Source organism: Podarcis tiliguerta (genome assembly GCF_965153285.1).
Source record: "Podarcis tiliguerta genome assembly, chromosome: 3".
Classification (NCBI taxonomy): Eukaryota; Metazoa; Chordata; class Lepidosauria; order Squamata; family Lacertidae; genus Podarcis; species Podarcis tiliguerta.
This window is the reverse complement of record NC_139536.1, coordinates 31,979,005-31,993,474: the sequence shown is the minus strand read 5'-3', so window position 1 is coordinate 31,993,474 and position 14,470 is coordinate 31,979,005. Positions and strand designations below refer to the sequence as shown.

General features: G+C 42.9%; 1 protein-coding gene across 1 annotated transcript in view; it reads right to left on the bottom strand.

The window, feature by feature from the left end:
* GALNT14 (polypeptide N-acetylgalactosaminyltransferase 14) overlaps positions 1-14,470 on the bottom strand; it is a gene marked incomplete at its 5' end in the record, with an annotated part of 215,934 nt that overhangs the window by 73,570 nt on the left and 127,894 nt on the right. Inside the window, one exon of the mRNA XM_083432329.1 lies at positions 3,454-3,552. Coding sequence (XP_083288455.1) covers positions 3,454-3,552 — 99 coding nt within the window. The remainder of the gene's footprint in view (positions 1-3,453; positions 3,553-14,470) is intronic.

The following is a 14,470-nucleotide window of genomic DNA, read 5'->3' as shown; positions in this document are numbered from 1 at the left end:
CCCGACTGCTGTGATATTAACAAGCATTACTCTCTGCTTATTAGAAACTGAGCAGGAAACAAGGGGATGGCAATAACTGGTTGACTTGCTCAAGAACAATGTGGAAGATGAACACAGAGCCTAAAGTCTAGGTCTGCATTCCCAACCTTGTGACCACCAGATGTTTTGGATGACAACTCCCATCAGCTGCCAACCAGTTTTTATATATGCAAGGGAAAACAGTATGTTTTGAATGGCGGCATTTAAATCCATTAAATAAACAAACACAACTGCAAAAAGGGATAAAATGGTGCAGTTGTTTTTACATGATAGAGCTGGTCAGAAGTTAAAAAACATGCAGAAACACATTTCTCATGGATGGGACAATGATGCCCTCCATAATCTGCCCATGGCTTTCCACCAACCTGTGAAACAGTGTTTACTCTCGGTGACAAAATGGCAGGTGAGCCAGATGGCAAAACTGGTTTATCCCATTGTGGCAGCATGTTAACATTTCCAAAAAAAATCTGACCCACTGAACTGGGCATATTCAAGCTTTTCTGGGGATGATAGCTTCCCTTGGAAAATAAAATTAGACCCAAGCTCTGAAAATCTGAAAATTCTCCACAGGCTGTTCCTTATATTACCAGACTCCAGTCAGTGATGATAAGCAAAGATAGAGTCAAGGCACAGAAAATAATTTCACATAAGTTTAAATCCTGGATATCTCTTACCACCATCACCTCCCACATCGCCCAGTGGGAAAGAGTGTGCAATTTTCATATTTGAAGTATTTGAAATGAATCATTTGTGAACAATCTGCATCCCTGCAATTAATTGCTCCAGAAAGTGGTGGGATCGTTTTGAATAATGAATGAGCTTGGTAATTGCACGATCTGTTCGCAGAGGACTTGCCAATATGGAAAAAAAAGGCGGGAAAGAGAGCTAAACAACATCAAAATGAATCACTGAGTACAGCATTCTCCGAAAAAGAACTGCATCAGCATTCAAGAACAGGGAGGTTGTGCCCATTGAAGTCCCCAGCAGGCATTCAAAAATACTGAAAGAGTCGGAAATCCACATGAGTCTAAGCACTGTTCCTCACATGCAGGAAAATCATTGTGAAATAAAAATGGACAAAGTCAATAAAGCTAGGTTCATCATCTTGCCTTGCCGCAGAAGCACCTAGCGTGACAAGATCTTCTTCACATGCACCCACAGCATGAACTACTGGGGAGTGCAAGAAACAACCACGTGTGAGGTCAGAGGTCAACTGCATTGGTGTCAGGGGTTGGACTCAAGGGGGAGAGATGGAGGAGGAATGGTGGAGATTCCTGGCACTGCAGGAGGAGGAGAATGCAGCATTGATTAACAGCAGGGCTTTGAGGAGTTTGAGGGAAGTCACAGCTCAGAGGCAGACGAACAGAAGAGTTGGGAAGTGTTAGGAGAAGGGGGAGGCAGACCAGTCAGCTGACACATTGTGCCTGGAGAGTATTTCTGAACACCCTTCTCCCAGAACTCGGCGCTCGTTAAAGAGTGCAGGAACAAAGGACTCAAAGACAATTGGCCATGAGGGGCCACCGTAAGGGGAAGTGCTGTTGCTACGAAGGAGGGAGCTCAGTTGGAACAATTATGAATGAATAAACTCATTTAAAAGGACTATACCTTGTTCTCTCTGCTTCTTGCTGCCACTGGGGGAGGAACAGAATTCCTGAAGCCTTGACAACTGGTCTCCCCCTCCCGGTGGTGGACCAGACTAGAAGGAGGAAGTGGCTCTTACACTGGTGCAGTTGCACATGTTATGTGTGTGTGTGCACGCACACATGTTAATATTTAGTACTTAGCATTTCTTAGGGCTGTGTATGGCCCCCCCAATGGACCCCTGGATTGGGCTAATTTGCTCTGTTCTACCCCAGGGACCATCCACCTCACATTGGATCTGTCCCTGAAGCAACTGGAGGGGGCAAGGCTAAGAGTTTCCAAATAATTTTTAAAACCCTATATTTACCCCTATTTTAAAACACAGTTCAGAGGTGGGTGGAGGATCCAATCTTGCATGAAGAATGGTATTTGCAAGGTTGCGGTGAAGTATTATCTGCCCAAAGCTGAAGATACAGACGAGGAGCTTCTGGCCCAAAATAAGAAAGTGTTTTAACATGGTTTGGCCAGTTTGTTGTTTTAGCTGCGGAAACGGAGCACATTCTTCCCTTACATAATATGTGCACATGTTGTACCTGACATTGCCTGTCATTTACACGCTTAATGAATGCATGCAACTTACGTGCCTAATTACATCACCATCACATATTTCCAGCTGCACATTATTTTGCCAGCTAAACCATCCAACTACACACTAAAAAAAAAACAACACACACCATGGGCACATTTTCACAGCACTCTTTTAAGGTCGACAGGTATTCAAATGGTAGATATAGGGTTGAGGTTCTGGGGTTTGCCTAAGGCTTGAGGCTGAGTTAAAACTTGAACCAGAAGGACTTCACAACTAATAATCTTAACTGCACCAGTCCTCACAAATAGCACAAGACAAAGTGGACAGCAATATAGGCCAAACGCTATGCAGGTCAGCATCTATACATGCAAGGTCAACAAAAATAATGGGCTAAAGAAGAGAGGGCAGCCGTCCTGTCTCTTTGCTGTATGATATGGGCATAAAGGGGGCAATTTCTGCCAATTTCATCTTATGTCGTTGGTTGGTGGGAATCAGTTGCAGTGATTTTTCCTGATATAATTTCAAGCCTTTCACAAAAATCAATGACTGTTATAAATAACACTATGCCAACATCTTCTCTCTAGTTCCTTGAAAGTTTTCTTCCTCTGAAAAAAAGACAATCTTTCTCTCCATTCTTAAGATCACTATATATGTGTGTGTGAATTTACAGAACTTTACCTTATGATTGCAAGGCGGCCTAGTGTCGTGTGTATGGGCTTTCACAGGATTTTTTTTTGGGGGTGAGGAGGGCTGCAAGGTAAAATCCTGAAAGCAGGGCAAGCTAGAAAAATATTGCTGGCACATTTTGCCCTTTATCTCAGGTTCTACGCATGCTACAAACCTGCTTACGGTTCATTTAAAGAGCAGGTGACTGCTCCTTCCCCCCATGTTTTCTGATCTGATAACGTCCCACAGAAGGTGCTATATAATGCTCTCTTCCCCCAGGTTTTAACTGGAGTGTAGGAATCTGGGGACCACTGGTAAGATGAGAACACAGCCTTGATGAAATAGTCCCCAGAACAAAAGAAAGGGGAATTGCAAGCACCCCAATATGAAAGTAGGCGAACAAAAATTCTCTCCCCTTTGCTAATATTTAATTGCAGCTTCTTTTCTCATCAATTAGTGCGGAATGGTCAAAAAGGAAGAAGATATGGGAAACAATTTTGGCACAGCACTAGTTAATGCACTTGGCATCTTGGAAGCCATTTGACTGTCAACTTCACTGTCATATGACTCGGTCTTACCTTCTTATCGTCCTTAGTAGCGTGGACCTCGCCTCATTATGGAAAGTGATGATGATGCTGGTTGGTGGCAGGTCTGTGCGATAGTGCAAAGTAGTGCATCTGAAGGAAGGAAGAAAGAAAAGTATTGCTCAGTTTATGGAATCGTTAAGAGCGTGGCATTCAATAGATTTCCTTCCCTGTAGGGAGGTGCTAAGTGACAACTAAAACCCATCTGTGCAGTTCTGAAATTTGTGCTATTCATTCTTCATTAAAGCAATGCTATGTGAATATAGGCACAATGAAATGAAACTGAGTTTGATGAGACAGAGGATTGCAATGTGAAAGATTATGCCATTCTTCTAAACAAGGTAAAGAGCCACTGGTGAGAAGTCCACCAGCACCTGAAACCCAGGATGAAACTGTGTCACCTACAGGACACTCTGTTTGTCCTATAAGCCAACCAAGTTGTGCACCCTTGCCAACCCCACCATAGCTTCTTTGCTCAGCCTCAGTGAAGGGCTTGGGATGGATGGAAAGGAGAGAAAAAGCTCAGTGTCACCTATGTGTTGAAGGCACTCCACCCCTAATTTCCACATCAACTCACCTAGTCCCATAATACACGTTGCAGAGGTAGGATCACAATGAACCCCACAAGACCAACAAAATCTTGAGACATAAGAGGTGATCTCTATAACTACTTTGAGTGACCTTTCTAGGAATGAGCAAAACTGCTTATGAGTAAGATCATTTCTGATTACAGTGGTACCTCAGGTTACATACGCTGCAGGTTACACATGCTTCAGGTTACAGACTCCGCTAACCCAAAAATAGTGCTTCAGGTTAACAACTTTACCTCAGGATGAGAACAGAAATCATGCTCCAGTGGCACAGCACCATTAGCTAAAGTGGTGCTTCAGGTTAAGAACAGTTTCAGGTTAAGAATGGCCCTCCGGAACGAATTAAGTACTTAACCCGAGGTACCACTGCAATTATGAAACAAAAAATTACTGGAGCACTGTTCACAATATTTATTATTTATTACCTATCATAGAGCTGTTCGTTCACAAGTCATCATATAAAGGACGTAAACATCACGATTAATAAAAAAATACTCTTAAAATTCCACGAAAACTCATTAATTACAAGAGCAGTAAGATAATATTTACTTTAAACTGCTCGGCAAAGCAGGGGACTAAAAAGAAAGAATGAATTCCCCTTAAAGGCAACTTCAACAGAATCAGAAAGCCTGGGCAAAAAGGTGCATCTTAAGTAATTGGAAAAACTGAAATAGTTATGAAAGAGCCTGTTCCATAAAGAAGGTGCCACTGCCAAGAAGGCCCCGACTCTGGTTACTGCCCCCTGGGCTTTGCTCAAGAGCAGGATCTCAATTTTAATGTCCGAGCTGCTATTGCTCCAAACTATCAACTTTGCAAGTTGTGTGTCACTGAGGCAGAAGACATGATGTCCAGGCTGGGTTCCCAACGTCTCTTATTTTGGAAATGAAGCAGCACATGATCTTCACACAGTGCACTTCCTGCTTTCTTATTTTATTATATTGCCTTGAGGTTGGCACCCACATATTCTCTTCTACTTTGCAGTGACATTTCATCAGTGCAGAAGGGCTGAACCTTGGCTGGAAGATGCTAGAGTCTACCAGATACTAGGACCCAGGAGATCACCTGGGTTCAAATTCCCACTGGGCGACCTTAGGCCAGTCACTGTCTCTTATCCTAACCTTCTTCACAGGGTTGTTGTGAAGATAAAACAGGGAGGGGGGGGGAACCATATATGTGTCCACATTGAGCTCCTTGGAGGAAAAGGTGAGATGTAAAGTAAATAAACAAATTGTTGTTCAATCTCGTGGGAAAGTGAAAGACAATTAAACAGATGGACAATTATGATGACGTAACATTTATGTAATGATTCACAGATAGGTTGCAGAGTTCTGGGTCCAACATCCTGTGGGATATGCACACCTTACCCACACCACAACTTACGTCTTTTCATCTGGAGCTTCACAGAGTCATTCTCGCCTTGACCTAAGATAAATAATTGGCCACCCCATTGTATCCCTATCCAGTGGTGTCTGCTGTTTGTTCTTTGACGTGAATGCCTTATTGTAAAAGGTGAATTACATGTTAACCGCACAGATGGAAATCGAGCTCTTAATGACATTCTGAATATACAAGCAACACTTCCTTGCCTTTCTCTCTCTGTGATATGCACAGTCTTGTGGCAACCCATTCAATAGGCAGGGGAACCTTTGTAGACAGATCTTTCAGATGTTTTGCCTTTCATCACACAAAAAGGGTTTTCCTCAAAGCCTTCAACACTAATTGGTTCCTCTTTTAGGAAAAAAAAGGGGGGGAGCTCTTTTGACATGTTTTGTTGGCTCTTTACCTTTAAAACTGTGCTTCCCAAACTACAGGCCACAATGGGATGGTGCTCCCTATTTGTGTTAACACTGCTCTGTTCCCCTGACATTCATCTCTGGGACTGGGAAGGCAGAGGGGGGAGACTTCACTAAGCCTAACTAAAGTAAGGTGGAAAACCATGTGCAAACTGAACTTCTTCCTCTTCCATGTATCTGGAATAACATGCATTTAGAGGTAGCCTGGCTCCCAGATGGAGCTGCCAAAAGATGGTGGGGAAATCTAGAGAAAGGCAGTTAGTGTTGCATTTATGTCAAAGAGATTAATAACCATATAACTTTTAGAAAACATCTGAAGGCAGCCCTGTATAGGGAACTTTTAAAAAATGTTTGGTGTTCTATTATGTTTTTTATATCTGTTGGAAGCTTCCCAAAGTGGCTGGGGCAATCCAGTCAGATGAGTAGGGTACAAATAAAATAAATGATGGTGATGATGATGATGTAAGAGGCACCGCCTCTAACAATTCCCCTGACAATGAAGTTATGTCATTGAGTAAACCACCTCATGCTTGAGGATTTGAAGGTCACTACAGAAATCTGAGGCAACAATTTAATCCGAAATAAACACCAGCTTTAGTATTTAATTCTGGATTCCAAAGCTTACAATCCAACTTGGGAATCCAAAAAGCATGAAATCTTCCATTTGGCCTTACATCCAGCCTTTCGTGAGCTGGGAAGACCAATGTCGCTATGCTAATTCAAAGCTTGATGCAACATACTCCAGCTGTTTAGCTAAAGTCACTTTTCCACAGACCCTGAATTAGAAACCAATGTTTGAAAGTTTGGGGGATCGGGGTAGAGCAAAGGGCTAGGGCAGGGGGAGGAATGCAGGGTGGGGAAAGCATGGATTGGCTCTACTAATGCATTCAACAGGGCCCCAAACCTGTGGTTGCTATAAGGTTACCAGAAGTCCCCGTTTCCCGGGGACAGTCCCCGGATTTACAAATCAGTCGCCATACAAATCCATTGAAGTTGAAAAGTGTCCCCGGATTCATTGAAAAAAATCTGGTAGCCTTAGGTTACCATGCCCCACTCCCAAATGTCCCAGTAAATGACAGTGACACTACTGACAGGAGTGCAGTGGCATGGCACCAACTCATTGCACCAGTTGCTCCTTGGTTATAAATCCAGTATTTGCCATGGCCACTTTTTATAGCTCATAATAACCAACGGTATAGGTGCTCCCGAGCAAGAGTCAAGAGTGGGTTGAAACTGCCCCTCTGTCTTCCTCAGCAATATATTTGAGAGGAATATAGGACATGCTATTTGACTGCAATCAGTTTTTACAGGCCGAGTTTAAGAATTTCCTTCCTAAGTCAGAGTGAACATCCATCTAGTCTAGAAATTTGCCGCCCAGATGACCTAGCTGGTTGCCCCTGAAATGCTCACGAGCAAAGAATGGAGGAGATGCTCTGCTTCCTAGTTTATTTCAAGCATCTAGTAATCAGTGATATACAGCCTCTGACTGTGGAGCTTAATAGTCATATAGCTGTTGATAGACCTGTCTTCTTTCATGAGTTTGATCATAACTTTTTAAAAGGCCAACACAGCTTCTTGTGACAATAAATTCATGATAAGTTCATGATGTGTTACATGAAGATATATTGCTCCCTTCTGACAATCAATTAGTTTAGATCCAAATAAAGTCGCTAGCTTTGTTTATACCAAATTTATGCCTCTCTCTACTCAAGCGCTTGTCACATCTATGATTCCAAAATATATTAGGGCATTGGCAACTGGCACACCTCAAGACAGACTGTGCCCCTCTGGGTAGTATAAGAGCAATCACTATTTAATACAGACAGACTTTCACTATCTTAGTTGTTTTGTTTGCTGGATTCTCTTCCACCTAAACAGTCAGTGTAGCATACTGGTTAGAGTGTTGAACTGGGACCTCGGAGACCAGGGTTCAAGTCCTCCCTCATTCACGAAGGCCTTGCCTAACCTACTGCGCAGGGTTGCTGTTGGAAGAACAACAGGGATCATTTAGTATGTGACTTAAACAGTCCATTTTGTCACTGACAGCAGATTCTGACTTAGAGGTTCTAGTCAGTGGGAGGTTAGCTGTTAGTGAGGAAGATGGCGGAGATTTGACAGTTTTCAACTATTTCAAGCAACCGCCGATCCTGAAGAGAGTGACAAGAGGCAATACTTTCTGTTGACAATCACCTTATATATTACAGCAAAGTGAAACTAGGACAGAAGGACTGAAGCCCAAACTCACTGAGGTCTGCATTTGTGAGTTTGGGCTGTTCTGTAGCCATTTTGAAACAGCAAAATAAACTAGTTAATCTCTGGAATTCATTAAACAACCAGGAAAAGGGATGCTATGGTTATGGGAGGGAGACAGTGGCAGCTGTGGAATGGACAGGGAGAAATGTTGCTGGGAAACCTCTCTGAGAATGAGCAAGTGGCTAATTTAACAACTCTCACTGTCTAACTTTAATGCCTCCACAAAGAGGGCCAGCTCCAAGTTTCAAGTGACCTCCTACATCATCACTCTGGGAGGCACAGTTGGTGACAGGCACCAACAGCAGCAATGGTATTCCAGTCAGCACCAAATGACAAACCCCCATTTAAATTTTCTACAATGCCCCTGATGCAGTACCACTCAGGGGCATTGTGGGAAATTTAAGGGGTGGCTCCTCAGACCTAGATACCTTGCACTGATTGGATGAGCCAGCAGACTCTGGCAGCTATTCAAATATGCCATGTTCTGATGCCAAACCTGCCCGCAAATCTAACTGCTCAATTCTAAAAAGATAAAAATAAAGTTCACAGTGGAAAGCCCCATCATTTGCACATGTGCCTGTTAAAAATGCCTGCCCATCCTAAGGGTTTTCTGCTTTGTGTGTCTGTATATGGAATTCCAGGCATTTTCTTGGAAATTGGAAAGTTTTTGGCGCATCAGACTCAAATATCCTTTTTAATTGAGGCAGCCTTTTCTGTCAATATTGACTCTAGCAGGGCAGAAGGAATCGCCCAGAGTTTACTCTCATGTTTGATTTATGCTGTACGCACAGGTTAAAAAAACTGTAAAACAGGAGATATAAAAGCAGAAATCTCAGAGGAGACCTCTAATTGTTTTCCGTTGTGTGTGGTTATAATCCAGCACAATAATGCAGAGGCAAGCCGTGCAATCTGTGTGGAGTGAGAAAGCATAGCAAATTATGGTCAGAGGAGCCTTAAAGCTTAGGCAAAACCTCACAGTGCCTCAGGAATTGCAATGAAAGGCTTTGCTCAGACATATTTATAGAACAAGGAACCACGGACAGGCATGTTAAGACTTCTCATTAACTGACTTGCTCTGCAATATTTCAGAGGAGGATGTCAATGGGATTTAACAAGCCTAACTGTGTACAGGACTGCAGATCAGGTGAAGTCACCGTGACTTGGCCAAAGTGATGTAATACCTGTGGTTTAAACAATCTTAGAAGTTAGCAGAAGTTATAGTCCCACTGTCTCTCATACAGTTGTAGCTTTTCCTATGAATCGAGAATATCCAATCTCCTTAGAAATCTATCGGGGTATTTAAATGTGTGTGTGTGTGTATCTCACCTTACCTTCCTAAAAAGAGTCCTATTGGATCAGGTGAGAGGTGCATCTAGCCCTGCATCCTGTTCTCACAGTGGCCTACTAGATGCCTATGGGATGCCCTCAAGGAGGACCTGAGCACAACAGCACTGTCCCTACTTAGGATTCCCAGCAACCAGTATTCAAAGCCAACAGTGGAAGCAGAACATAGATAGCAAAGCCAGTTGAAACAAACAGACAGTCTTATAAACCATTAATTTGCCTGATCCTCTTTTAAACCCATCCAAGCTGGTGGCCAATGCTACCAGTGCAATTGTGTCGTTGAAATTCTACTCAAAATTTATTCAGAGTACATTCCAAAGTATAGGTAGCACAGTAACAACTGAAACACATTGCAGGATTCCGCCCCCCAAAATAGACCAGAGGCAATTAATACAGCAGAACTTTACTGCTACTGAAGGCAAATGAGCAGAATGGTCACAAATCCACTGCATTCAGGATTGGCACTGTCCATGAGAAATCCAGTTGCAGCAGACTTAAACTTACAATAACTTATAATAAGTCTACAACTTAACACTAATCATACTATGTACTGAACACCACACCAGAAGGAAGAGAGATAGAAAGTGAAAGTGAAACCCAGGCTCCTTCTGGTCTCATTTTGATAGTCAGCATGACCTTGACAGAAGAGAAAAGAGAACCAGTTCAAGCCACCTGTACTCAGCTTCTCTGAAGGTATAACCCAAACATCATGAACCTTCTGCTTGTTTCTTTCACACAGAGAAGTTTCCAGAAGCTTCCATAACCCTTTTGAATTAATTAGAATAATTAGATCTCTATATATCAGATCAATACTTTCTGCACTAAGAAATGCAAACTGTGTGCCATGTGAAGTAGTACCTTCTTTTATCTATCCTGAACCTTCTAATATTCTGCATCGTCGTATGTCTGCAAGTTCTAGTGTCATGAAAGAGAGAAACTTTTCTCCGTTTACTTTCTCTACACTGCACACAACTTTATACACAGTTTCATCCTTGACGGTGGTTTGCTTGGCTTTTTTATTGCGGCTTTAGCGTTTGCAAGTGTATTTTAAGCTGTGCTTTATTATTACATTATTGTTGCTTCTAATATATTATGTAAGCTGCCTTGGGAAATAGTTCAAGAATGTTAAAAATAAAGAACACACCCAATCCATGCGCAGCACTCAACCCATATTTAATGTACAAAAATGCCTAAGTCAGAAATCAAAGCACTGTAGGCAAAACTGTGCATTAAATGTTGGTTGAGCTACAAATTGGATGCGCGCTGAAGCAATCAGCACTGCTTTGGCGCATGGCAAAGGCTTTGTGGACTCACTTGGCCTACAATTACACCAGGCCACTCTCGTAATTTGACCCGCACATTGTTCTATGTTCGTAGGGTCTAAATGGCTCACTGCAAGCCAGTCTGCCACCTATATCCACCTGTTCCCAAGCAAACTTACCTTTGCAAGGCGGGAGAGGGGCTGGCTGCAGGGAGAGCTGGCGGATGTCAGCAGAGCTCTTGCAACCTCATCCACAGATACTCCCAGAGTATCCTATTGCCCCGGGGGATGCACACGCAAACTGCAGCATTCAATGCCTTTCAGCTCCTTGCTGGTTTATTAATATGGTACTATAGCAGTATTATATAAAGTAGTATTATATAAAGGAGCTGTGAAAATAAATAATTCAAGGGAAAGGGGAAATTAAAAAGTAGGGATTGGAGAAAACGGAATTAAGGGGAAAGGGGGTCCTGCAACAGTGCACTTATAACGCACTTCTTTTATAAATGAGAACTTGAGCTAGGCAGAAAAGAGCTGCGTTGAATGCCACATGCGGATAAGGACAAGGTATAGGAGAGCAATGCTCCTACCAACACTGCTGGCTCCCCTGCCCATTGGACTTTTCCCCAATTAAATAAACGGTTGCATTGAATAACTTCCTGCATTGCCGAGAATGTAATATTAAGTAAAGATATTATTGAGAAAAGCAGTGCCAGTGAAATAAATAATTCAAAGCGGAATGGGTGTGTGTGTGAAATAATAGAAATATTTGGGGGGGGGGAGTATTGTTGAAAGAAGGCCCTAAGGAGCAAGGGGGGGGGGAGCCCTGAAATCATAACACACACCATTCCCATGTGCCAAATTAATCTCAAAAGAAAAGAAAAAATCAGATTTGAAAAAGGAAAAGAAAAAAACCATCAGATCTGACGGCTCTGTAGTCTGCACCAAACTTCCAGAAAATTGCTTTCTCACTGCTATTGATATACAATTATGCTCTAAATGCTCCCAGATGTGTGCCCTGCTATCTTCTTTGTACGTAGCATCAAAAAGGGTCTCCTTCCAAAAAAGGGAGGGAGGGAGGGAGGGAGAGAGAGAGAGAGAGAGAGAGAGAGAGAGGTATTGGCGTACTGATAGAGACAGAAGATCCCAGCCACTAATACATCAATTATGTTGAGAGTTGAGAGCCAGCTAGTGCAGAATTGGATTTTCTATATACCTGCTGCTACCTCAAACGCAAAGAACACTCCGTTACTCAAGTCATGCCCAGTAGCTGGGATGGGTTCACTCCTCACCTTCCCTGCCCTGGGAAGAACTCAGCAGTCAGGCAGCAGGGGATAACGAATTATGCCAGAACAGAGGGAGGTGAAAAGGTGCAGAAAAGGGCAGCAGAAATGAACAGGGACTCGAGCAGCTCTCTGGTTTTATTTATTTTGTTTTCTTATTAAATTTGTGTATTGCGCTTCATCAGAGCAGCTCACAGCCTGAAAACACAAAAAGAAACACAAAATACGTAATAAAAACAAGATGAGGAAAGGATTACCACACGGGGCCTTTCCATTTTAGAAAAACGTTGGGGGGGGGGGGGGAATTCTCCCACGCTCGTAGTATTAGAACTTGAGGTCACCCAATGATGCTAAATTGACATGGAGACATGGAGGACAAGGCTACTCATGGGTGATGAATATCCCCCCCCTCCTGTCAGAGGCAGTATGCCTCTGAATGCCAGGTGCTGGAAATATGGAAGGGGGGGGCTGCCATTTTGCTCAGGTTCCTCCTTCTGGGCTTTCCACAGGCATCTAGTTGGCCACTGTGAGAACAGGGTACTGGATGAGATGGGTCACTGGCCTGATCCAGAAGGGCTGTTCTTATGTTCTTAAGTCCCTCCCTTCTCTCTCTCTCTCACACACACACACAGAGCTTATCAATAAAGTATAGCATTTACTGCCATGAAGCATGGTGAGGACCATAATAATAATAATAATAATAATAATAATAATAATTACCCCAACGTTTTCCCTGACAGGGACTCCAGGCAGCTTACAGATAAAATTATGAACTGCTAAAAACATTTAAAAACCCAACCATTTAAAAAACAATCAAGCATTAATATAATTAAAACCAGGTATGATCTGTGATGGGACACGGGTGGCGCTGTGGTCTAAACCTAGCCTAGGGTGAGCTCCTGTTGCTCGGTCCCTGCTCCTGCCAACCTAGCAGTTCAAAAGCACGTCAAAGTGCAAGTAGATAAATAGGTACTGTTCCGGCGGGAAGGTAAACGGCATTTCCATGCGCTGCTCTGGTTCACCAGAAGCGGCTTAGTCATGCTGGCCACATCACCCGGAAGCTGTATGCTGGCTCCCTCGGCCAATAAAGCAAGATGAGCGCCGCAACCCCAGAGTCGGCCACGACTGGACCAAATGGTCAGGGGTCCCTTTACCTTTACTTTTATTATTATTATTATCCCAACTTTTTCCCTGACAGGGACTCCAGGCAGCTTACAGATAAAATTAAGAACTGCTAAAAACATTTAAAAACCCAACCATTTAAAAAACAATCAAGAATTAATATAATTAAAACCAGGTATGATCATACCTGGTTTTAATTATATTAATTCTTGATTGACACACTGACTATTATGCTGCCCTGCCTTTCACATTTCACAGTGAATGGCTTCATGGCGACTCCTTCAAGCCGCCTGTCATGAGAGCAGCAGGAGAGGGGGGAATCCAGGGTTCACATCAATCCCAAACCGTCATTCACCTGAGGCCTGTTCACCGGTTACACTGATCACAGCAAAGTCTACACGTGTACAAGAATTTGTGTGAAAGAGCCTATGCTCAGCAATTCTGTACACAGCCTGTACGTCCATTGAATGCTGAATGAGTGTACAGACCAACTATCCGTGTGAGCAGGTAGACAGCTTCTCCGCTCATTGAATATAACAAGTGAATATCTCAACCAACCTAAGAAAGTAGAGTACAGGTCTGCCAGAGCAACATTTTAAAGACGTTGTAGAAATGTGAGGTCTAGCTAATAGCACTGAAATGTGATGCGCCATTAGTGGTCCAAGTGACACATTGAAAGGAAATCCTTCAAAACATGAAACTCATGTATAAAGGGCATTTGACGCCACTGGGCAAGCTCATTGGATCAATAAGTTTATCACTTAAGAAGATGGGGCCAAAATGCTCTTTATGGCTTCTCCTAAACAACCCCTGCCCATTAACCATCCCACCACTTGAAAAGGCACATTGCCGTCGAAGCTGTTGACAAGTGTTTTTTTGGCACTCGCTTGGATAATAAAACCACAGCTTGGAAAACATTAAATTCAGCATGTCCAGAATTATTCTGTGTGACAATTACATCTGGGGTAATTTCAATTTAATACCTCACTGCGAGTGAAAATTGCAGCATGCAGCCCTAAAATTGCTGTAATAATGAAAATAAACCCACTAAGAGCTGCCTCTGCTACCTCGGGCTGTCACTGGATAAATGTTTTCTGCTGCTTATTGTATTTCATAGGTCACCAAATTGCCAACACTTCTTTTCTTTTTTTACAAAACCAATAAAAGTTCAACTTCCCTCCCCTCCTCCCCGTCCCCATTCCCAATTGTTCTTTCACAAAAAGAGGCAATTCCAGTACACAGTGCTCCAGACCGCAGCTGGAAATTTCTTTTTGAGCTTCATGCTTTGAAATCTTATAGTAGAACAGGGATGAGTAACCTGTGGCTCTCCAGATGGGGCTGGACTCCAACTCCCATCTCCCCCCT